Source organism: Amphiura filiformis, chromosome 8 (genome assembly GCF_039555335.1).
Source record: "Amphiura filiformis chromosome 8, Afil_fr2py, whole genome shotgun sequence".
Lineage (NCBI taxonomy): Eukaryota > Metazoa > Echinodermata > Ophiuroidea > Amphilepidida > Amphiuridae > Amphiura > Amphiura filiformis.
The window spans coordinates 33,213,423-33,238,969 of NC_092635.1; the positions used below are offsets into that span (position 1 = coordinate 33,213,423).

Below are 25,547 nucleotides of genomic sequence, written 5' to 3' on the forward strand. Positions count from 1 at the left end.
GTCACTGTTAGTTACATTGAAATTGCTTTATTGTTTTACAGAGTTCTGGTAACCAATGACAGAAAGCAGAAAAAACAAATTGACGTACATGGTGGAGCTTTCGACGACATTCAGAATTTAAGTTTCTTGTAAGCTAAGTAAATTTAATATTCTGTAAAATAGAAAAACACAATGAAAATGATATATTTAAAAACTACTAGACAAAGTGAGCAGTTGTGTCATATCTCTCAAGCTCTAATAACCCGGGCGGTTCCAGCATAAATCTAAGAAAAACGGCAGTTGAGTGAATGTTCTTAGTCAAGTAGTTTTCAAGAGACTTTTGGAATTAAATGAAAAAATGGCAATCAGGCAACTGATCGGTACAGTGGGTCAGTTGCCTGATGAAGTCTAGTGGTTCCAGACGCAACGTAGCAAAGTTGCAAAAAGTAAGTTCCAGTAATTGATTTAATTCCACAATTCTAAAAACTGCAGTATTCCCCAGCGAAGGTGCTGTCCCTAGTGACGGATGTGGATTATGCCCCCCCCCCCAAGTGCGTAGTTATCCCAAGAGAGGATTTATAATTGGTCTTCAAACTGATTTAATAAGCTTCTTTAGTCTGTCAGGGGGAACGGAATAGATAAACCGCTCCTGAAGAGCAAGTGGTAAATGGTCAAAGTAACATCAATATGAGTGTCATCATTGCCATAAGAATATATAATATCTTTTGGAACTGGACAGTACTTCGGAGAGTCGTCCCGAAATTTGAGTGCAACAGAATATTGTATCAAGAACAAGATGCTGGTAATACAGTTGTAGTAAGATCTCTGAAAGAATGAACAGATTGAATTAGCCACCCCTGAAGGAAGCATCTATTAGGACCAGTGTTATTACAGCCCGATTATATTCACGTTTTCTTTCCCGTTGCGGTAAACGTTACGTTTCCTGTTGCGGTAAACGTTTCGTTTTCCGTTGGGGTAAACGTTACGTTTTCCGTCGCAGTAAACGTTACGTTTTCCGTTGCGGTAAACATTGTGTTTTCCGTTGCAGTAAACGTTACGTTTTCCGTTCGAGCTGCGTTTTTCAGATCTATGTTACAAAGCACAAGCAAAATAGTTTAAAATGGTGTATCTTTTTCTTTTTCGTCTTTCTCTTTAGGTTAGTTGATGACCACAAAATGTGCTGTTACTTCAACAATTTAGACCAATGCCTAACTACAAACAGGCAACCTATTTTCTTTATGTGTGGAAATTTGGTTAAAATCAAGTTCTCCGAGTCTTTATGTGGCTTATTGGTATCAGCGCGTGTGTTGGAAACATTGCTGTTCTTATTTCCAAATTCGTAGAAAAGCGATCAAAGGATGTCCAAACTATACAGGCTATTTTGATAGGAAACCTGGCATTTTCTGATCTTCTTATGGGAGCATATATGTTTCTAATAGCATGCATTGATGCGTTTTATGGTGATACTTACTATAGATTTGCTGATAAGTGGAGAGTCAGTATTGGGTGTAGGATAGCTGGTTTTATGTCTCTTCTTTCAAGTGAAACGTCACTTCTGTTGTTGATTTTGATGACGGTAGATAGATATTTAGTTCTAGTCTTTCCGTTTAGTGACCATCACTTTACAAAGACATCGGCTATTAGCTGCGTATTTGGTGCGTGGATTCTGGGTCTCTGTATAAGTCTACCTGCTTCTATTTTAGCTGGCCCCAATTCTGATTATTATGAATTATCTGATGTTTGTATTGGGCTGCCCTTTATAACAAGGCCGAAATATTTTGATGTGGAACCAACAGTTGTCGGGAATGAATTATCGGATCAGACCTATAATGTCCCAATCGCAACGGATACGGGAACGGCGTGGGTGTTTTCTATCGTAATTTTCATTTGTCTCAATTTATCCTTATGTTTATTGATGATTGTTTTATACATTCTTATATTTGTTCGCGTTACAATCTCACGACGAAAGATTCAAGGTGCTAATTTAAGGAAAGAATCCAAAATGGCACTGCGCATGTTTAGTTGCGTTCTGCCTAATATTGTGTGTTGTGTGCCGATCGTAATTTTAGGGATTTTGTCTCAAGCTGAATGGATTGTTCTTGGTCTTGATATGTACGTATGGTCTGTTGTATTCATATTGCCTATAAATGCATCGCTTAATCCATACCTGTATACTCTTGCCTTCTTAAATCAATAATTAAAGCCACAGTTCAGCATGATATCTCTTGGATCGTCAGACATGATCTTGCATTTTGTTGGGTTAATTTTCATTCCCCAGCTGCTGCATGCTTTTTCCAATTCATTAGTGGAGATTTGAAGGTTCTTAAAGTCCATATCCATGAGTGTGGTGTCATCTGCATATCGGATGTTGTTAATGCACATGTCACCCATCTGCACACCTGAGCCTAAATTTTGGCTGTCCTTCATGACAAACTCCAGATATAGATTGAAGAGGCATGGTGAGAGAATACATCCCTGTCTAACACCAACTAGGACTTCAAACCAATCGGTGATCTTTCCATTTACCACAACTGAGCATTTGGTTTGCTCATACATTTTTGCAATGAGGTTCACCAGTTTGGTGTCTACTCCTACTGATCGCAGACATTTCCAAAGGGCATCCCTCCATATGGTGTCAAATGCTGCTTTGAATTCTACAAAGTTCCATTTTATTGGAATGCGTCTTTCTTTAGCCTTTTCATAGATTTGGCGTACTGTAAATACCGCATCTGAGGTGCCTCTGGAACTCCTGAACCCACACTGTTCCTCTCTCAGATGGTTATCTACAGTCTGTTGTATTCGGTTAAGAAACATCCTACAGAATACTTTGCACGGGATTGACAAGAGGGTAATAGCTCTGTAGTTGGCCGGGTCGTGTTTGTCGCCCTTTTTGTATACAGGGGTTATTAGACCTTTACTCCAGTCTTCAGGGATTTTTCCTTCAACCCAGGCAGTGTTGATGATCTTTAACAACATTTGTTTCAACATATAATAATAATATTATATAAATCTAAAAGTAAAATTATTTTTGTTGATTAAAATAAAATCGGTATAATTTCGAAAGGCAGATGACATATGGTGGAAAGCAATAACTATTGGTATTATATGCTTTAATATATAGGTCTAAAGCATTAACATTGAATGTTTGTTTTATAGAACTCCTTTTCTTTCACTTAATTTTATAAATCACCATGACAACAATGAATGGAGAGTATAATAAGATTAATAAAACATTAATTGTAGGAATACAAGACCCCTTGGAAAGAACCTGTAACAAAATGAACAAATAAGACGAGGATCAATGGCTTTATCAATATACAAACACTTTGACAACGGAACATTCAGTCAGAATCTCCAACCAACAAGGCTATCAAAGATTAGTCCTAATTATATACTTGATCCTAATGATGCCAGAGTCACTTATGGTGAAAAGCTTTAACACTGTTTTCAATCTGAGACGTATACCTGTAAAATCTTTCAAGTCTCCATAATACAGGGGAGTTTCCGGTGTAAACCTTTCGTAAGGGTTAAAGGGCTGTATTGGGACTACAACATAATAATAACAAGGTGTATCACAAAATGATAATTGTATTCTTTTCTTTAATATCTCTTTTTTACAATAATTATTATAATTGTTACACAAAGTTGATAGAAAATGAATAGGAAAGATGGGCTGTACGGCTATGATTAAAATGTTACTGGATCGTGTTGTGTACTTATAGACAAGGACCATTACCTCTAGAGGTAAAGATCCTTGTCTAACTCAAGCATCAAGATCATCAAACAAATCCTCCTACTCGCACATACTTGATGGAAGCTTGTATTATAATTATGATTATGATTATGATCATGATTATGATTATGATTATGATTATGATTATGATTATGATTATGATTATGATTATGATTATGATTATAGGCCTACATTATGATTATAGTTGCGCTAAACAAGAAACTTTTCGTGCTTGGCTTATCCTCGCTGAATGAAGGTCATATTGATTTATGGTCTCCAGAGATGCCTCCTCTTCAGACCAATGGTACGTTCAAATCGATCTGTTAGACGTAACTTGTCTCTCTTCACTTGTGTGCAGGCCTATGCCGGGATGTGTATTTACTTATCATATGGACCGCATGATACGGACCCCTAACCCTAACAAGTTTGCAGGTTGCAAAAAGAAATTACGCATTGTGTGGGAGAAATGATGAGTTCACCAACAATTTAAAGCAATATTGTTACATTTTCGTAAAATAGATTTTGTGTTTTTTCCACAAAATGTTAATTTTAATCAGATACATGCACTTTTATTTTGGAACCAAGCAAATGAAAACAAAGGAAACCACCTTTTCATTCTAAATCATATACTTTGATAACTTGCTTGATTTATTAATGAGTTATGTTCGTTTTTCAAAAGTGTTGCTGTTTCCGCCCTTTTTACAACATAACTCCAGAACCACAGGACCTACAAAGGTATATCTGTGATATTTGAGTTCTTCTACACACTTGTTGTGAAATGATGATCAATGCAATTTTTGCCAAAGCTCACTACCATTCGCAAGATGCTGTGAACTACCAAATCGCAACAGCTGAAAATATTTGCTAACCTTAAAATACATTAGAATTGTGTATGTGTGTCACCAAAATATGTTCAACGGAGAGTAGGAAAAAGTACTTTTTGCAATAACTTTTTGTTTTGCTACCCTTTACCGTGTCATAGAGGATAGTAGGCAGCTCCAATATTGTGAATAGTGGATGCTGGGACACCAAAATTCTTATCATTTATTGTCATTCCTACTTCCTACTATTTTAATAACTAAAAACTATTTTATTATAGCAGCAATTAAGTTATCTTATTCTGAAAGAAACGAAACTTTTTATAATGCAGGTATTACGCATTAGGCATACAACGCGATACATTATGTGCCCCTCAACAAGCGAGCCTCATTTCTTGTATCTAGCATGTCTTATTCAGCTAAACATGACGCTGCCCCACCTATTTTAACTACGATCTTGTAGGTACTACCACGGTATAAATACCTGACGCATTCCGCAATAACTAAACAATGCTAAAAACGTCTTTGCGCAAAACTGTGCCAAAAAGGGTCGTAATATGGAAATATTTTGATATGTATATATTGAAAGTTTGGAAGTACCACAAACCCCACTGTCAAAATAAATCCTGACTTCGGGCCTGGGTATAATAGTCACTAGTGTGAATAAATTGGTCGAATCTCTCAAACTTCTTCAAGCGAGAATACATCTTCAAGGATTTCGGTGACGGTGTTCTCACGCTGATCTTCGCCGTTCATACCATTGCTGGAAGTTTGGTGAGGAACGGGACTGCCTTCTGTTTCCTCTCTACATCTAGCAAGAAGTGGTTGGATATACGACCTGTATAAACAAAATATAGACATATAACATTGGTAGTGGTATCTAAGCTATAGGTACAGTAATTCAACCGTTAAAGTTGAAATCATCAGCATAGTGCAAGACAACTAAGAGTTTTCTGAATCGGGTTCGAATCTAGTTGCAAAAAAATATAATAAAGCAGTGAAATATGTTGTTATTTGTGCGTATTCGTGTTGGCTGTTCATCGTTTTTGTAGTTATCAACACAAAAGCTTGCTCACAGCACAACATATTAAGGGATAGCGAGTGGACTTGAGGAGAGAAGACTAGACGGTGGAAGCTCTATAGTCCGAAGGTCTTTAGTCCGACGGTTCTTTAGTCCGAAGGTTCTTTAATCCGACGGTTCTTTATTACGAAGGTTCTTTATTCCGACGGTTCTTTATTTCGAAGGTTCTATAGTCCGAATTTCAAAAAAGGTTCCCTAATCCGAATAATAAAAGAGGTTCTTTAATCCGAATTTTAAAAGAGGTTCTCTAGTCCGAATATGAAAATAGGCTCTATAGTCCGAATTTTAAAAAGGGTTCTATAGTCCGAATATGGAAATAGGCTCTATAGTCCGAATTTAAAAAAAGGTTCTATAGTCCGAAATTGCAAAACGGTTCTATAGTCCGAAACGGATACCGTGTTCTTTAGTCCGAATTGGTAAACGGGTTCTATAGTCCGAATTTTATTTTTATCATTTGTTTCAGTGTCAAATCATCATTTGTTAAAGATAAATCCGCTAAAGTTTAACATGGTTGGTTTCTCTGGATATTTTTCGTAGCATACATTAACGTTCACCTTTATTCTGGTGATATTTTCTTCATTTTTATCCGTTTTTCATTTTCGACCCGTTCAGGGAATACCCGTTTCTGGCCATTTTTCAATCCGTGGGCCTACTTTATTAAAAAATTGTGTTATGCAACTTGTTGGGCGATCCAAGTTCATGTATAGATCTCAAATATTTATTTAAGCTATAACATGCCTCTCTTTTTTCCACAGAAAGGCCAAAATATCTCTAAAAAGATTTTTGTTTTTACCGGAATCCATCTACATTACATCGTCACTGATTACATCGTGATTTGGTGGTGTGCGCCCTTTTAATAGCAGTAGCGTCATATCCCGTTTGCCATATACTCTGCTTTAGTATTATCTAGCTAGAGGGCGCAGTATATGTTAATGTTTTAAATATTCGGACTATAGAACCTTTTTACTGATTCGGACTAAAGAACACGGTATCCGTTTCGGACTATAGAACCGTTTTACAATTTCGGACTAGAGAACCCTTTTTTTTTTTCTTTTTATAGAGCCTATTTCTATATTCGGACTATAGAACTCTTTTTAAAATTCGGACTATAGAGACTATTTTCATATTCGGACTATAGAACCCTTTTTTAAATTCGGACTATAGAGACTATTTTCATATTCGGACTAGAGAACCGTTTTTAAAATTCAGACTATAGAACCTTCGAAATAAAGAATCGTCGGAATAAAGAACCTCTTTTCAATTTTTTTTCGGACTAGAGAACCTCTTTTAAAATTCGGACTAACGAATGCTATGAACACGTGTTCGGACTAGCGAACCTTCGGACTAAAGAACCTTCGGATTATAGAACCTTCGGATTATAGAGCAGTCCCCCATCAGACACACCAAATTGTATTCTGAATACGAGGAATGTCCTTCTGAAATCAAATAATTTAGATTTTTTTTTTTAAATTCGCGATATAATGCACATTTTACGGAAAATTATTAAAAATTGATATTTTTGACTTTTAACAGTCCTCGAAGGAAACTTTATAAATCTAACAGTCCTCGAAGGAACTTTATAAATCTTAAAGCGTATGTAGCTGGTAGGAAAAGCCGAAAATAATTTTTAAATGTTGACATTTATTTATTTATTTCTTATTTAACCTTTATCTGCAGGATATTTCTTATTAAAGATATACATTTTGTACCCAAAAGACCTTAAATGATTTGATATCAGAAGGACATTCCGAGTATTCAAAATGCAATAGCTTATTAATATTGCCAATGTAGCTTACGCCGTACGCCACAAAATCTCCTTACTTTCATGTCAGGTCATATTATAGACCCAAGACGAAATGATCAAGCTATGCCGGCAATTTGCAATATCTGCAGGATCAGCGGATACCCATACTCGGTAAAATGATACCCAGTGCATGCGTCTTTTGGGAAGCGCGGCCCAGAAGCTGTTGGAATCATGTTTCCTGAAACCACCGTATGAGCGGTTAATGTGAAAGTAGCATCTGGCTTGCTAAAGAAATGTATTACATAGTAGCGGCGTTTCTAAGGCACAGCGTCTAATTTGGTCCTATAACGCTATCGACGCCCCGATGGCTCTTTATATCGTACCCTGAACATTTGCATAGTGCTTTCATTTTTTACTTAAACGAAACGATAACACTATGCAAATTTTAATTATTATGCTTCATTACATCACCAGGGTGTGACAGAAAAATAGTCATAGTGCTATAGGACAAAATAAGACGTGGTGCCATATTCCTTTAGTACAATGGTCTCGGATACTCTTTTCAGTAAATAACACCAAGCAAACACTACCCTACTTCCGTTGTGGTCTTTATGAAATGGCGGGTAATAAACGCCTTGTTGTATGTATGTATGTAGGTGTGTAGGGGTGGGTGGGTGGTTGTGTGGGGGTGTATGTATGTATAAGAAAATTGCCCAATCTTACCACACATTTTCTGGTACAGCATAGTAGAAAAACTGCTTGTTAAAGCCGTTAAATCCTGTTGACATGCACGTATATGCTCCCATATCTGTGTAGAAAACAAAGTATGTGATGCAATCGAGAAATTACTTGCAAATATAAAGCGCTAGACCAATAGTCTTTTTAACGATGCAACCTTTCAAATGTTTACAACTGCTGATTGCAAAATATTCTAAAGATAATACTGGATAATAGGAACAGGATGATATCATATTATGGTCACTAGTGGGAGTTGGGAATCGTTCTCAATACATACCTTCAAAAAATAGCCAATCGCCAACTTCCAGCCTTGGCAGCATACACTCGTCTATGATGACGTCTTCCTCAGGACAAGTTTCTCCCATTACCATGCATTCATATTCCATTTCATCGTCGTCTACCTACATGCAAGTAGATTTATGCAAACAATTATTGATAGTATTATGGGAACAATCGCAAGAAAATTGGGTTTCAAAATGTTAGAAGTATCCATTTAGCACTACCGGTAGGCGACGCCATTGTTTACCACAACTTTTCCTTTTCCCGTACTTCCTAGATTTTTGATATTGATATATATTTCTAGGTTACCACAATTGTGGTTTGACCAAGCAAAATCAGTCTGAAGTCAGTTTCTTATAGACTTGTAAACAACATTTGCAAAGCTACATTTTACAGAAAACTCCATTGAAGTTGGATGTGAGATGTGAGCAGTTAAAATTAATATTTCTGACTTCCGACTGATTTTGCTTCATCATATCAAAATTTCAGGAGTTATAAACGCTTACATCTCTCAATGATCTCGGTGGCACCATAGGGAATCCAAACAAATTTCGCAGAAAAGATGTAAATAACCCGTCGTTGACGAAATACATATAGTCGTAATTCAAAGGTTTGTCTAGCGATGGTAATCCCGTCTGCTCAGCAAAATGACCTGGTAAAATACCAAAATAAACAGAGAGATTTGAATTAACTTGTCGGAATTGACTTGGTCTAATTAATGTTTTTAAACTCTCAAAAGATTGGATAAAACCAATGTCATCCATGGCGTCAGACATTGCTTATGATATTATTCTTCACACTGTTGGTCGCCACGATCTTTAACTGCAAGCAAGAAATGTTTACGCTGATAAATTCCAAATTTGAGGAGATACTATTCATAGACATCGAACTATACCTGACCTTAAACTCGCTGCTGGGAGGAGCTATCTATAATCTCTCTGTATCACAAGATTTAGTTTGTTTGTTAGTTTTTTAGTTAAATTGTTTGTTATTCTTTCAAACTTGCATCTTTAATTTAAATAATCAAGACCATGCACTCACTGATGGATTCATGACGACTAAGTCTCTTTTGTATTGAACTGGGCTGACGGGTCAACATGGGGCGTGATCTTCTTCTACTTGAGTTAGAACATGTAGAAATGGTAGAAATTCGCTTGGAAACTCCACTTCCTCCAGTAGATCTTCTTGCTTTTCGTCCAATTTTATACCCAATGATATTGGTTACAAGTGTTGCTGCGGATTCTACGTAGAATCGGCCTGGTTCAGCGATTATGGTTACGCCAGAGTCAGGAGGAAAATAGTTCTCTATTCCTTCTCTGACTGCACTTGCAAACTGAAATGGTATGAAACATATTGCACATTGACTATATCTTCATTGATCAAATGTACATTATCAAGTATGAGGATTCATCAAAGGTACTAGGTACTTTGTTAAAGCCATATCTGTCCCAAGTTAAACCTAAATGCAATCTGCAAAATGTGTTAATTTTGTAGGTCAACATAGCAATTTTGACACTTTCCCTTGTTATTTAAGTTTAAAATGGACAGATAGCCTTCCCGGCAATTTACTACAAATATTTTTTCTGCATTTTGGGTAAAGAATAACAAAATTGAAATTGGGCAAAAATTATACATTATGGCTTTAAGTGCACTTTGTATTAATGTGGTAATATATGCATAATTATAGGCCTCCCAAGAAAGATGATGGAGTCGTTTTTGAAGGTGGCACGTGAGTCTGATCAATGGAAAATGATTGGTGTGGCTCTATTTTGAACAATGAACGATAAAATAGTTCCAACGCGGTAATATTTCCTACTCATTTAACATTAAATAGTAATCTTTGTTGGCGGACCAGTTAATGTGGGATTGAAAATATTGACAAAACTAGGTAAATCAAGATTTGGTGACAATGGGCGCTTGGTAAACATTGTCTTTAACCAGATCCATTTCTGGGAGAGGAGGCTGCATATTATTCTCCTTTTAATTGTCATAATCCAATAAATATCTAATCTTTTCAGGATCACCTACCAGTACGAATGGATTGGTGCAACGTTGGGATCCAGGGAATCCTCCTCCTATGTCCAAAACATTCATGTTGAAACCCATACGATTGCCGACATCAAAAACCTTCTTAGCAAATTGCAGAGAATGTTCAAACATCTCCGGATTTTGACTTCCACTTCCTATATGAAAACTACATAACATAACATAACATAACATTTTTCCAAAAGTTTAAACTGACTTTCAGCACAAAAATTCACTAACCTTGAATTTTCGATGTGTGATACACATCTTCATCAGAAGAAGTCCTAAGATGTTGTGATGGACTTGCCCATTTGTTGACCATTGGCGACTTTTGGTCGAATGAGGGCGTTGTATAAGGTTGGCAATTCCCGTCCTTGATCGCGATTTAGTTCTGGCGATTTTTTCTTGATCTGGATGGCCTCCCGCACTAAACGGGGGTACTCTCTATCATCCTTGGCTAACACCTTTGTGGATTCCCAGTCGATGTTGTGGCGAGAGTCTGTTCTATGCTCTGCGACAGCAGAGGGTTTGCGGCTGGGGGCGGTTGACTTGTGCTCCTTCAGTCTATCTCCCAGTTGTCTACCGGTCTGGCCGATATACGAACTGGTACATTCGCCGCAGGGAATCTCGTAGACTACACCTGATTTCTTCTCTGTTGGCGTGGGATCCTTGGGTGAGACTAAAAGTTTCCTCAGCGTATTGTGCGGTCTGAAGCTAGTTGCAACACCGGAGGATTTAAAAATACGCTGGAGCTTCTGTGACAACCCCTCTATGTAAGGTAAGGTGATATAAGTAGATGATTTCCTGCCCTCTACTTGATTGGCATTAGTAGGAGGGTCAGGAGTGTTCTTACGTTTATCCTTGGCTTTAGCCAAACCAAAAGTCCAATTGCGGTATCCACAATGTACTAAGGCGGACTTAATATGTTCCACTTCCTTCACCCTTTCCTCGGGATCCGTCACCGCGATTTCAGCTCTGTGAAATAATGTCCTGATGACACTTAATTTATGAGCGATTGGATGATGTGAATCAAAATGGAGGTATTGATCCGTGTGTGTGGGTTTTCTGTATATGGAGATACTTAGAGTTCCGTCGACGTTACGTGTGATTTTAGTGTCCAGGAAAGCGAGATGTTTGTCCACTTCCGGTTCACTTGTGAACTTGATGTGCGTATTCTGGCTGTTGATGTGCTCCGTGAAAATATCCACATCTGTTTCGCGAAGAATTACGTATGTGTCATCCACATAACGAAGCCATACTAATGCCAATCAAGTAGAGTGCAGGAAATCATCTACTTATATCACCTTACCCTACATAGAGGGGTTGTCACAGAAGCTCCAGCGTATTTTTAAATCCTACGGTGTTGCAACCAGCTTCAGACCGCACAATACGCTGAGGAAACTTTTAGTCTCACCCAAGGATCCCACGCCAACAGAGAAGAAATCAGGTGTAGTCTACGAGATTCCCTGCGGCGAATGTACCAGTTCGTATATCGGCCAGACCGGTAGACAACTGGGAGATAGACTGAAGGAGCACAAGTCAACCACCCCCAGCCGCAAACCCTCTGCTGCCGCAGAGCATAGAACAGACTCTCGCCACAACATCGACTGGGAATCCACAAAGGTGTTAGCCAAGGATGATAGAGAGTACCCCGTTTAGTGCGGAGGCCATCCAGATCAAGAAAAAATCGCCAGAACTAAATCGCGATCAAGGACTGGAATTGCCAACCTTATACAACGCCCTCATTCGACCAAAAGTCGCCAATGGTCAACAAATGGGCAAGTCCATCACAACATCTTAGGACTTCTTCTGATGAAGATGTGTGTCACACATCGAAAATTCAAGGTTAGTGAATTTTTGTGCTGAAAGTCAGTTTAAACTTTTGGAAATTGTTTATTACCAGCACGTATGAACTTACATTCGAATAACATAACATAACATAACATAACATAACATAACATAACATAATATAACATAACACAACAAAACACAACTCACCCCAACACAACACACCCCAACACAACACAGCACAGCACAGCATAGCATAGCATAGCATAGCACACCACACAACAACACAACGCAGCACATGCGGATGAGGACAAGGGCAGTCCAGGCCACTGATCATAAAACACTTAATGTAATGGTGTATTTGGGGGACGTCAGCTTTGAGAAAGCTTAGAGTCAAAATCAAGTACTAAATCAGCTATATAAAAGTGAAGTGAGATGTTGCCGAAATAATCTCGCCACGTATTGGTAACTTAGAGCACCACATCCACAATATTAAGGACTTGACTTTGTAGTACAACCAATGAGCAATTAGTGAGCTTTGACGTCACGACTCTCTTCACTTGCACACCGATCAACGAAACTATCAACATCATTGAATCGCGCTTACAGAGTGATGCCTCGCTGGGTCAACCCAACAATATGACTATCAATCACATAACCGGTCTTCTTATGTTCTCACCTCCACCTATTTTCAGTACAACAACGAATTTTATGCTCCGGTTTAAGGTGCCGTGATGGGCCAACCAGTTTCCCCTATTGTCGCGGAATCATGGAAGGAAAGGGCAATATCATCTTATCCCAATCCTCCGCGAATTTGGCGAAAATACGTCGACGACACTTTCGTTATCATTAAGAAATCGGAAGTTACGGTATTCACAAACCATATCAACTCTCTCCACCCCTCGATCAAATTCACAATGGAACGCGAGAACGACGGTCAACAGCTCGCTATGTTGGATGTTCTGGTCGAACGCGCTCCTAATGACTCACTCAATTTCCAAGTGTACCGCAAAGATACGCACACCAACCAAGTGTACCGCAAAGAGATACGCACACCAACCAGTACTTGAATTTCTCTTCCCACCACCCCCTCCAGCACAAATTAGTTGACAGGGTAACACCATTATAACTACATAGGCCGACAAGAAAGAGGAGATAACCGGAATTCGTAAATTTCTTGCTATATATGGATACCGTAAATGGGCCTGGATCACTGCCAATAACAGCATCAACAGCAACAGGCGCAGCAGTCGGAACAAGAACACTGACTACCCCCCCACCCCCCAACAAGGACAGTGTGACTCTCCCGTACGCAGAGGGAATGACTGAAAGCCTCAAAGGGCTGTTCAGATCTCATCATATATATACTAAAGATCCCACACATAAATTGGATAAATCAGGTGCAGTGTACGGCTTTCAATGTACTGATTGTACGATTCACCTATGTTGTTGAGAGTGTCTGCCCTCTGAGAAATAGACTCGGGGAACACGAAAGACCTAGCTCTCCTGTTGGAGAGCACGCTATAATGGCAAAGCACCTCATTGATTGGGACAATGTTCGCGTTTTGGACCACTTAAGTGACTAGTACCGTAGAGGAGCGCAGCCATACTCATCAAGACACGAAACTGTAATCTGAACAGGGACCAGAGCCGGTACATCCTCCATCTGAGTTATGACAACATCATCAACTCATGTGACCATACAATCACCAGCGGTCACGTGACGAACTCCGAATAAACCAGTGGTACCGAAGGCTTGTGGATGTAAGCTACAGACTACCACAGCTCTGAAGACTACCACAGCTCAAAACTTTCTTATACTATTAAAGCCTTAATGTACGATCTTTTTTCAGAATATACATTTATTTTTTTCAAAACCGATTTTTGGAATATTTGTAATACTTACACATGTTCCAACTTAAATCTATGAGCAAACTGTCAAATTCGCCGTATTTGTAGTAAAACAGGATGATTTTCTGTTGGTCCGACATATTACCATAATTATTCAGATTATGATAATATGTCGGAACGATCGAAAAATCGCAGCCAGTTTGGTTACGCTCCCTCCACACGCTCCCTCCACATGTGGAGGGAGCGTAACCAAACTGGCTGCGTAGGAGACTAACTCTGAGGCCGCACTCGCCGTCCTGATCCAAGAAGTGCGAGATATTTCGAGTGATAAAGGTGAAAGTTTGTGATGTTGTTTCTTTGCAAATTCTCAATGTTTTTCGCGTCCAAATATATTGGGAACTTTCATAATGATTGCATATCATATTATCAAAAGAAAAATCTAAAAATTCAAAAAGATCGTACATTAAGGCTTTAAATAGACAATTTTTGCTGCACAGTCTGTTGTTGTTTACCGCCTTTGCATTCAAATGTACAGGAAGACCAACCGCTGTGTTGAAGGTCACTTCCAGACTTCCTATCTAAAATCTGTTATAGCAGCACGGAGGTGGTCACGCGCGTATTTATAAATACGTATTTATAAATATAGACGAAGCATACTGATGGACTTATATACTAGAAGTATAGACTAGAATACTGAAGCTGTAGTTTATGATATTAGGTTTCGGTTCAATGTTGGGTTCAGACCCGTAATTCAGTGAATGAATTTGAATATCGGGTATTTAGGTTATGTTAACAGATTTCAGTGCGTTGCTACTGAAGCAACGGTCGACGTGATTGTACTTACTGAACCCCGACCAATTGTAGTCCCTGTTTTTTGACAAATTCCAGCATCGACTTGACGTTCTTGTGATGGCAGCCATATTTGAAGCCAAAGGCATGTTGTGCTGATTGATCATAAATACTCAACCGTAGCAATAATCTAGTAAGGTAAAAAGATTTTTGTTTAACCTCATTTGGTCAGCTCAAAATTAACTGGCTGATAGTGAAAAGTAATATTGTGTGAAATATTTTTATGGAAATGTTAAAGTATTGCTTAAACTTGTAAACACTTTTGTCTCAGCTAAAATATTAACGGTATCATTGGAACAGTTCGAAGTACAAAAATTGATTGCAATTTTTTTTCATCGATGTCATGTTTTTTGTAGACTTGTCACTAATCTACTGTGAATCCTACTGTCAGTATCACAGGGTCAGAATTTTGTTTCACAGTGCAAGAATCAATCTTGATTCTTGCAGAATAAATTTGCGGGAATCATTTGATTCTCGCAAATCAACTTCTGTGTAAACTACAAACGTTTGCGGGAATCAAATTTGATTCACACAAATCTGTTTACGAGAATCTTTGCGAGAATCGATTATCTGATTCACGCCGAAATTCTGACCCTGATATCACCTGAAATATCCCAGAATTTGAAGAAGAAAATACGTACCGCGCTTCTGGGAACGTTTCCTTTATTTTCACTAATTCAGTCTCATCATCAAAGGTCATAAGGTCAACTTTGTTATCTGCAGCATATGAGAGATACGACCGTTGCTTCCGGGTGTGAGAGTAGACAATACGTGAAGGTGAGACGCCCAGGCTTAAAACTCGGTCAATTTCTTCCTGTGTTAGAGTGATATTAAAAATAGTTTATAATTTATCAGAAAAACGTGTTTGCCATACAATATGTATATAATTAAATTAAACTTGTATAAATATTTACAACGTATGAAAAGCTCCATGTTTGTGAACACCGTTACATCAACGATAGAGAGTGTATGAGTCCTAGTAAGAGAGTAAGCAATATACAGCTTGAATTTTCTTTTGATAATCATGGATTACGTACGTGGTAACTAATTATTTCCATGAGCACGAGTTTTAAGTTTCATTTTGATAACTAATCTAATGTATATTTTCCAGGGAAGCTGGTTCGTACCACCACCTAGATTACCAGGGTAAGAACTTCTTTGGTAATACATACCAAACTGGCACAATCAAAGCCACATCCAAGCGACGCTAACACACTCAACAATGGCGTGTATGGCATACATTTTACAGCTGAAAAGATACCGTTTAAATTATTTATCAGTATTGTAGACCTAATACATCAAATTACTACATTGTGACTATATAGGTTATATAATCCTAGCAAGATGTTTACAAACTCGATTCATCCAAACCATTCAAGACTGATCAGGCACCAAGTCGACAGTTGTGGTACTTCATTCCATTCAGCAATCCATTCCACAATCCACATTCGTCTTCAACTTAAACTCACCTATATACTATGGTATAAGGTGTCCTCAGAGTTGACCATTGCTGGTCACTGACAGACTTGTGGCTGGGTTATCCATTAGCTACTGCTCTTGGCATCAAAATTTAGGAGAAGTGTCTTTGTATAATACATGTAAAAAGGACATGCTTGCAAATTAATAATAGCGATAACTTACCAAAGAAAGGCGTGACACGGGGGAGTTCACTCAACCATAATAGCGATAACTTACCAAAGAAAGGCGTGACACGGGGGAGTTCACTCAACCATAATAGCGATAACTTACCAAAGAAAGGCGTGACACGGGGGAGTTCACTCAACCATTCCTTGTGTTTCTTCAATACATCTCCAATGTCAACAACCATAAACGCATCGTCTGCAAACTAGAAACAAAGAAACAAAAGCAAAAGATTATGTTATTCGCCGTAGAAGTGATGATGTAACAGGATTAATTGCCATACTAATAGGTTTAAACAATTTGTGAATATATCACCCTGCACCAGTGCGTTCACGTGGTACCTTTGCATTGAACAATTGATGTCAAAGAACAGGGATAAAGACCTGGATCGTAAATACACATTTTGTACAAATACTTTCCAGAGAAATATAACAAAAAGCATTTCCTAATATTAAAATTCCTGCAGTACGTTTATACAAACCAACCGTTTTTTTGTGATAACTAATATTATGACATGTAGTAAGCTTTAGACCCTATATAATATTAAATGCCTTATTTTGGGCAATATAAGAATAAATTGAACAAGCTGTACTTGTTTGCAACCCGAAAAGAAGCCATTTTATATTTTTGTGAATGTGGAACTGGCTTTGAAGTACATGTCATTCCTGAGATTCTCTCCAAATTCCTCATTTGAAGCGCTTGGTCGCAGGAACTGTCTTGTTGTTGTTGTTGTTGGCGTAGTGCGTCAACCCCGGATGAGGATACAATCTTTTAATCCGGTCAACGCATTTAGATAATTTATCATCATTTTATTCATCAGGTTCATCCTATTACAGTGTACACTCTGTTATGTTTGACTTTATTTTTGATTTAACAGTGACCTTGAAATGTGCGTAACGATGCTTTTAGCTCTTTTAAGAGCCATTAACACTGTTGGATACATTCGTAGTTCATCATCATTACAGCACAGATTATTCAGTGACAATGTATATTGAAAGCTAATTAGAAAACAGTTGATATTTTCTAATCATAATCAGATATTTTCAGCATTTCTTTTACAAAAAGAAACTCGTCAGTTATAGTCATCTTAGCTGTTCAACAACGTTTGGATGCTCATATCTTGGTCAATTCTTGCTCGATTTTCACGAGCAGGATGTCAAATGAGAAAGCACAGTCCAGTTAACTAACTGTATATTTCAGAATAATCCAAAATTATCAGGTTGTTGAACAGCAAGGATGACTATAAAAACTGACGAGTTTCTTTTTGTGCCTGGTGTAAACAAGGAGCACTAAACGGAGTATCAGAAGTTGCCAGAAGAACTACAGGGTGTATCAAAATGATTGGTACCCATCAGTTTATGCAACATACGATGCACCTAATGTGTAGATAAATGTTCTGAGAGGCTGGCTGTAAATTACAAATTGTGGCCATTTCAATATGATCCTATACTACATTTGGAAGCAGCAGGCTTTTCAATAAACTGGAAACTGATGGGTACCAGTCATTTTGATACAGCCTGTATTATCGGATAAATTTTTATAAAATAATAATTCTGTTCACACTAATAATTCCTGCTCTGTAAATATAGTGACGCATTAAGATACTAAAGCCCGTATTATTATTCTTGAACCAAAACGGTTCAAGAAAGTAAATAAGGAAAATTTAGTCGGTGGGCAGTTTTTATTTTATTTATTTTTACCCTCAATACCAAGACGCTTCAGATGAGACGCAGAATTGTTTTGCCCCTAGCTTCACCACTGACCATGCGTCGACAAATCTGTGACAAAAACATTAACTTTTCACAGGAGAATTTTATATTAAAATGCAGCCAACACGGCCCAAATTAGTTGTTCAAGTATTCACATTTTTGGGAATGTTTGTGAATACTGTAGGCCCTGTATCATTCTATGGAACTATGCTGCCCTATATCAAAGAACCAAAACACAATGTCACAATAGTCTGTAAGTGTTTGGGTAAACTGTAAATGTCATGTGAACCATTTCAAATAAATCCTCAAACGTTTTTGAAGCTAAAAGTTCACAATAACATAGAGGATTTATTTGAAAGGAGCAAAGACGCATGCACATTATTTGCTTGTCTACACGTGTTTGAACACAGTGGTTTGGGTTGACAGTGTATTGTGTAAATCATTTACATCATATTGAAACTAACATTTCACAATAACAGAAACGTCTGTGGACTTATTTTAAAAGGAGCGTAGATTAAGGCCTGTATGTGCATTTGGTTTATCCCGATCCATGCTCGCTCTCGCAGGTTTTTTCCGGGATCTCCGGTTTCCTCCTGCTTCAAAATCGGTGATTAGTTGTTTGGTTATCAAAAACTTCCTTCACCCAATGGAATTTGGGGAGCTGCAGAAAATGGGTGGATGTTACAATCTAAGTGCGGATAGGTTTGCGCCAGGTTCAGCTGCAACCAGCCTAGTTGACGTGAAAAATGCGCTATATAAATTCCGAAATATATTTATTTTATTTATTTATGAGTGTTAATTTGTACAACTTCTCAACACTTCTGGCAATAGCAGTACTTTTAATAGTAACCTATTTTAATAGTATCCTCAGCTTCTCGTAATAATCAATATAGTTACTGTACTGCGTAATTCTGGTGTTCAAATATAATAACTGTATAAATATATACTTAATATACCGTATACTCCATTCTGCATACAAAAGTATCATGCTTAAGACAGATTCATATTGTTTATAACAATGTGCTGTATAACAAAAAGCAGCTGTAACAAAACAATTCAAGATAAATATGAAGATGGTTACCTTTCTGTCACATGTCTCCTGTGTTCTGTCCCGAATAAATTCTCTCTTTCTTACTTTCCTGTCGTATGCCCAAGGCATAAAATCTATCTTGACATGTTGTTCCATAGAGCTCGCACACAGTAGTGCTTATTAAATTGTTAAACTGAGACACGAACCTAGTCGGGTCAGTATTTAACTTACACAATCTGACAATGGAACAATATAATTGCCTTGCTACGTTTGGACGTCCCACGAATTACCAATTAGGGCAAGTTCACTCATTTGTAATTTTGTCGTTTTTGATATTTTCGACAATTCAAATCCAACTCAACGTCCTCTGCACACAAATAGTCCGCTAGCGGTTTGTTTGCTCGTATACTAGGATAACGTTATACCAAATCTATGGTTATAATTATTAATTATGCTTGAAAAGTCTTTTTAGAGGTAGATGGTCTGTTTATTAGTGAAAAGCAATATTAAACCATATACACTGATAATAGTATACACTGATGGTATCACCTATAAATCATGATAAACTGTGTGACTATAACTCAGTTTGCGCTGGACAAGAGCGTTTACAATTGCCGGCTTTATTCAATGCCGGGAAGGTGTCAGACTCTTGGGTAACGATTCCACCCCCCACCCCCATGTAACATCACACGGAGGAGTCCGTAACAATCGCTTCGAAAGGGACATAGGCGCTCCGGCCTATAAACACATGTCTGTTCCCTTTTTATGCAATCCAACTGCAAATATTAAAAACTTCCTATGTTATTGTTATTCGTTCAAAAACAAAATTGATGTCATTTATTCTTCTGTTAACAATGTAACTTTATAAACATACAATCTGTACAATATAACATTTAGTACGTTCAATCAAATTCAAATTTAAACTTTTTATCTTTTCTGGGGTCCATTTCACTAAACTTTACGAAGCTTCGTAAGTCTCGAAATCGTTCGTAACGTACGACGAGTCGTAAGTTCCATTTCACTAAACCGGTACCCTTCTTAAGTAATAGAGATTTACCACAGGACCCTTCTTAAAGTTACTTCTAGTATTGGGTATTTGTATCATTCTATGCAACTACTGCCTGTCTCAAAAACCTTCTTCCCTTGTAAAAGTGGCACAATTGTGATTTTACCTTTTCGTTGTTAACTAAACATATCTCGAGATTAAAACAAACAAATTAAACAGAACAAACGGCATTTGAGAGCAAAGACTGCGCCCTTGACGTTGATATAAGCATCATGTCACAACGGTATTTTCTAATTGCCAAAAGAGGGCGCTTTTCACTTGCACAGTTTTTTTTGAGTCAGGCTGTATACTGCCCTTTATCATAGAACCAAAACATAATGTCAGAGAACCAATAGTCTGTAAGTGTTTGGGTAAACTGTAAATGTCATGTGAACAATTTCAAATAAATCCTCAAACGTGTATGTTTTTGAAGCTAAAAGTTCACAATAACATAGAGAGGATTTATTTGAAAGGAGCAAAGTCGCATGCACATTATTTGCTTGTCTGCACGTGTTTGGGCACAGTGGTTTGGGTTGACAGTGTATTGTGTAAATCATTTACATTCTATTGAAACTAACATTTCACAATAACAGAAACGTCTGTGGACTTATTTTAAAAGAAGCATAGATTAATGAGTGTTAATTTGTACAACTTCTCAAAATAGCAGTACTTTTTAATAGTAACCTCGGGGGGGTCTTCGAAAGAAATTTACGGGGATGTGCCACGAAGACTTTAGGATGCTGACTTTCTCTATACTTACTTTTTGCTGTTTTTGCCACCCATCAGTATACCAATTTTTCACAAAAAAACATCCAAAAAGCACCCAAATTTGCCCTAATTGTGTGCTTTTAGAGGCACTTTCGCCCAAATGCGCCCAATTGGGCGCATGTTGCTGAAAAGTACCCCAAAACCGTGGCACATCCCCGTATACCTCCAACCAGGGAGAACCCCCTCCGGGAGTAACCTATTTTTAATAGTATGCTGAGCTTCTTGTAATAATCAATATAGTTACTATACTGGGTAATACTGGTGTTCAAATATAATAACTGTATAAATATATACTTAATATATACTCCATTCTGCATACAAATTTAAAGCATCATGCTTAAGACAGATTCATATCATTTATAACAATGTGCTGTATAACAAAAAGCAGCTGTAACAAAACAATTCAAGATAAATATGAAGATGGTTACCTTTCTGTCGCATGTCTCCTGTGTTCTGTCCCGAATAAAGTCTCTCTTTCCTACTTTCCTGTCGTATGCCCAAGGCATAAAATCTATCTTGACATGTTGTTCCATAGAGCTCGCACACAGTAGTGCTTATTAAATTGATGAACTGAGACACTGACCTCAGAATAAAATTTAACTTACACAATCTGAGAACGGAACAATATAATTGCCTTGGTTTGGATGTCCCACGAATTACCAATTAGAGCAAGTTCACGTAGCTCAGTAATCAAACAGATATCAGCGGTTACAAAATATGGCATTTTTAATGCTTTCGTTTTTGATATTTTCGACAATTAAAATCCAATTCAACATCCTTTACAAACAAATAGTCCGGTTGTGGTTTGTACACTAGGATAGCGTTATACTGACTATGTTTGAAATCTCTTTTTAGAGGCATATGGTCTTGTTTATTAGTGAAATAAATAACCCCCAATAACCATATACACTGATAATAGTATACACTGATGGTATCACCTTAATTATGTAATCATATAACTCAGTTTGCGCTGGACAAGAGCGTTTATATAATTCGAATATGCAATACAATTGCCGGCTTTATTCAATGCCGGGAAGGTCACAGACTCGCTGTTATTAACGACCCCCCCATGTGTTCTTCTCTTTCTAGTCTTTCCGTCTCTCCCTCTCCTCTCTTTCTCCCTCGCCCCCTCCCACTCTCACTTTTACAGTCTGTCAGTCTCAAATATCTCCCCTTCCTCTAAATTTATCAGTATGATCAATGACTAACAAAAATCAGCTCCGCAAAAATAAACATGCTAATGCTATTGTGAAGAATGAATAGAAAAAAAAACACCTTCGCTAGATTGCAATTCTTTTGTATTGCATATCAATATAACGTGATATCAATATAACGTAATTACTAATTTAATCGCCAATCGGACCGACTTTTGCTTACTACTTGGCATTATGGTTAATATAATATTTCGATGCCAGACTATTTTTACGAGCCACTCACGCATAGGCGTAAGTGCCTGTACACCAAACGCAAGTCAATTGAAACCGTACAACTTATCGCGAATTTAAGACCGTAAAATGTAGGCACTTCTTTTGTCTAGATTACCACCAACCCTCTCATATCAAGTTTTCATGTCAGAATTTAACATAACTTACTAAAACGAAAACAAAAATTCCCTTGCTTTAACTTATAAGTAAGTGACAAAAAGATTGGTCACACCTAGGAGGCTAACACTTTAGAATAACAATGACATACGAAAACGAATACGAAAACGAAAACAGAAACTGAAAAGATAAAGAGACCCTTAAAATAAATACCAGGCAGGAGTCTCAACAAGATTGTGGGAAATGTGCGATAGGTAAATATTAAAATGATAGTTTAAATGTGTTGTGTATCTAGGTCTCATTTCAATGCCTTTAAGGGATCTAGAATGAGCGTTTATGGCGTTTCGACAGTAGTTTTGGGGACATGAGAGCACCTCAGACGTATCGAATTGCATTCTGAATACGAAGCATGTCTTTCTGATATCAAATGTCTGATGTGCTCTAATGTCCCACAATAAATACTGTCCAAACTTCCCTTAATACACGCAACTGTGTGTATAATTTATATGAAAAATTTTGCACATTAGCTTTTAGTTTGAATGTGATGTGGATCATGATTTGTACAATATGTCCACTTTGTGCTATTATCTTCTTTGGCATTGAGAATATTTTAGGTCTTACTTTTACGGAAGGAACAATATCATGATACAGACTTGGCATTAAGTATGGAATATTTCTTTACGAGGTCTGGAAATCGTTCGTAACTTACGACGAGTCGTAAATTCCATTTCATTTAACTTACTTACAAACTGTACCTTTCGAAGTTATAGGGGTTTACTACAGGGACCCTTCGTAAAGTTACATCTAGTATTGAGTATTCGTAACTTTACGAATGTTGCATTGAGTTACGAAGGGATAAATGTTTAGTGGAATGGACCCCTGGACTAGTCTGAAAGGGGTCTGCATAAACCGCACAGGCTAAATATTTATTGGAGATGGTGTCATAGAAATGTGCTTTCCATGAGTTTACGTTTAGGGTGCTCATGTAGTGAATAAGCCTAAAATGGCGACTAAATTTGGTAAAATGTCTGAATTTGGGCAATATTGTTCTGATATTATCAAATTTATTGAGGATTGAGGTTTGCCTGCCGGGTCATATTACATTCTTGGGACCTGGATCATGACAGCCTTCTTTCCCAAACTAACCTCCCCTCTCTTGAGGCCCGTCGCGACTCCTTTACGGTGCGCCATGTGTTCAAAATTCTTGCCGGCCTTTCATCTGCTCCTAATGTATTCACTCCTCATCCGCGTTCCAACTCAAGATGTAACCATTCCCGAGCTCTTTACCCACCTTTCAGCCGCCTCACACTTTGTCAAAGAAGTTTCTTCCACCTTGGTCCTATGTTATGGAATGCGCTGCCAGAAAATGTTGTCTGTTGTCCCACCTTGTCCGCTTTCAGGGCTGCAGTTAAAACCCTCCAATAGTTGTCTTTTTTATCTTGTTTTTGCTTTTCAGTTTATTTTTGTTCGCTTTGTATGTAGGGCTTCCCTTTAATTTAGTGCTCCTTGAGCACTATTGGGTATTGCCTGTGCTTTTTGCCAAATGTTATAAATAAATAAATAAATAAATAAAAGATACCAATAAGTGTTGGTCAGAATTAAAATACACTTGTAGTAAAGCAGTTTTGAAAGTGGGAGATGCTTTAAAAAATATGGCTCTTAAAAGCTGTACTCACTCCAAAAGTTTGAATGGCCACTCTGGGGCTAAATGATATAAACTTACCGTACGCAAATAGATTATAATATTTGACCCCAGAGGAGCATTCAAACGTTGTTAATAACAGAACAATGTTGTATACAGTCAGAAATTGTGTCCTCTACAAAGCTCAAATTCAGCCTCCTATTAAAATCCGCCATAGCAAATTCACTACATTATGAGTACCATAGTGAATTTGCTATGGCGGATTTTAGACCCCTGCAAGTCTACAGTCAGTCTACTCTGAAAAGTACAGACGCGGACGCACACATAATGTTTACAGAAATGTTTACATAACGTTTTGTAAGCATAGAACCTCATAATAATCAAGTAAAGTTTACATCAGAACTATGTAATATTTACTAAATAATGTAAAATTTTATGTACCTTAATTAAAATTTAGATTAAAGTGTCAGTAGACCCGTGTAACAAACAGATTTCTTGGATGTTATATTGGTTAGAACATGGAAGTCTACTTTTTTTATCTACTAATACACGAAAGATATCCTGGATGAACTTTCACCACAGCATTGCCGTGTGTCTAAAAGGATATGAATAAAGTCAACAACTAAATTTATTAGCCGCGCCGCACCATTTAGTATTTTTTAAGATTAAATCTATATCACTACGTTATTTACCTTTCTGTCGCCCTTTTCCTGTGTTCTTTTCTCAATAAATTCATCCTTGGCCAATCCTCGTTCGTATTGGTAAGGCATAAAGTCTCTGTCAATGTATTGTGCCATAGTGTTCACGTAAAATCACGAATAATATAAAAAAAAAGCCAGTTCCAGATGCTACACACATAAACTGGCCGGATAGCATCGAAAGGTTTTACTGTTTATGTAGCTATATGTTGATAGCCGAGGTCATAAACCGGTTAAGAGCTCCGATTTTTTTATCTTGTTTTATTTCCTTCGTTTAATTTCATCACATTATTTTTTTTCATGACGTCATTACTTCACATCATTTTATATTTCTGTCTTTACTAAATGACAGCATGAGCTTACCGATTCTTAAATCAGTGAACTAATTATATCAATTGTGGATATTATCGATATCTACTAATTGACACTTTACCAATATTTATACTAATTATTTTATCTAAAATAGTATTACATTTTCCTGCATAGTAATAGACAAACAGAACATCTGATTGTGTGACTTTAATGTTAACATTATACAGGCTGTATCAAAATGATTGGTACCCGATCATCAGGGGTGGTGCAATAATT

At 37.5% G+C, this 25,547-nt stretch overlaps 1 protein-coding gene across 1 annotated transcript in view; it reads right to left on the reverse strand.

Moving 5' to 3' along the window:
• Window positions 1-4,585: 4,585 nt before the first annotated feature.
• LOC140159487 (uncharacterized) overlaps window positions 4,586-25,547 on the reverse strand; it is a 52,322-nt gene continuing 31,360 nt past the window's right edge. The window contains exons 12-22 of the mRNA XM_072182976.1: window positions 24,954-25,073; window positions 16,635-16,731; window positions 16,058-16,134; window positions 15,527-15,699; window positions 14,881-15,015; window positions 10,401-10,566; window positions 9,414-9,705; window positions 8,879-9,024; window positions 8,371-8,494; window positions 8,079-8,163; window positions 4,586-5,368 (exon numbers count right to left, since the gene is read on the reverse strand). Of these exons, the coding sequence (XP_072039077.1) occupies window positions 5,212-5,368; window positions 8,079-8,163; window positions 8,371-8,494; window positions 8,879-9,024; window positions 9,414-9,705; window positions 10,401-10,566; window positions 14,881-15,015; window positions 15,527-15,699; window positions 16,058-16,134; window positions 16,635-16,731; window positions 24,954-25,073 (1,572 nt within the window). The 3' untranslated portion in view covers window positions 4,586-5,211. The remainder of the gene's footprint in view (window positions 5,369-8,078; window positions 8,164-8,370; window positions 8,495-8,878; window positions 9,025-9,413; window positions 9,706-10,400; window positions 10,567-14,880; window positions 15,016-15,526; window positions 15,700-16,057; window positions 16,135-16,634; window positions 16,732-24,953; window positions 25,074-25,547) is intronic.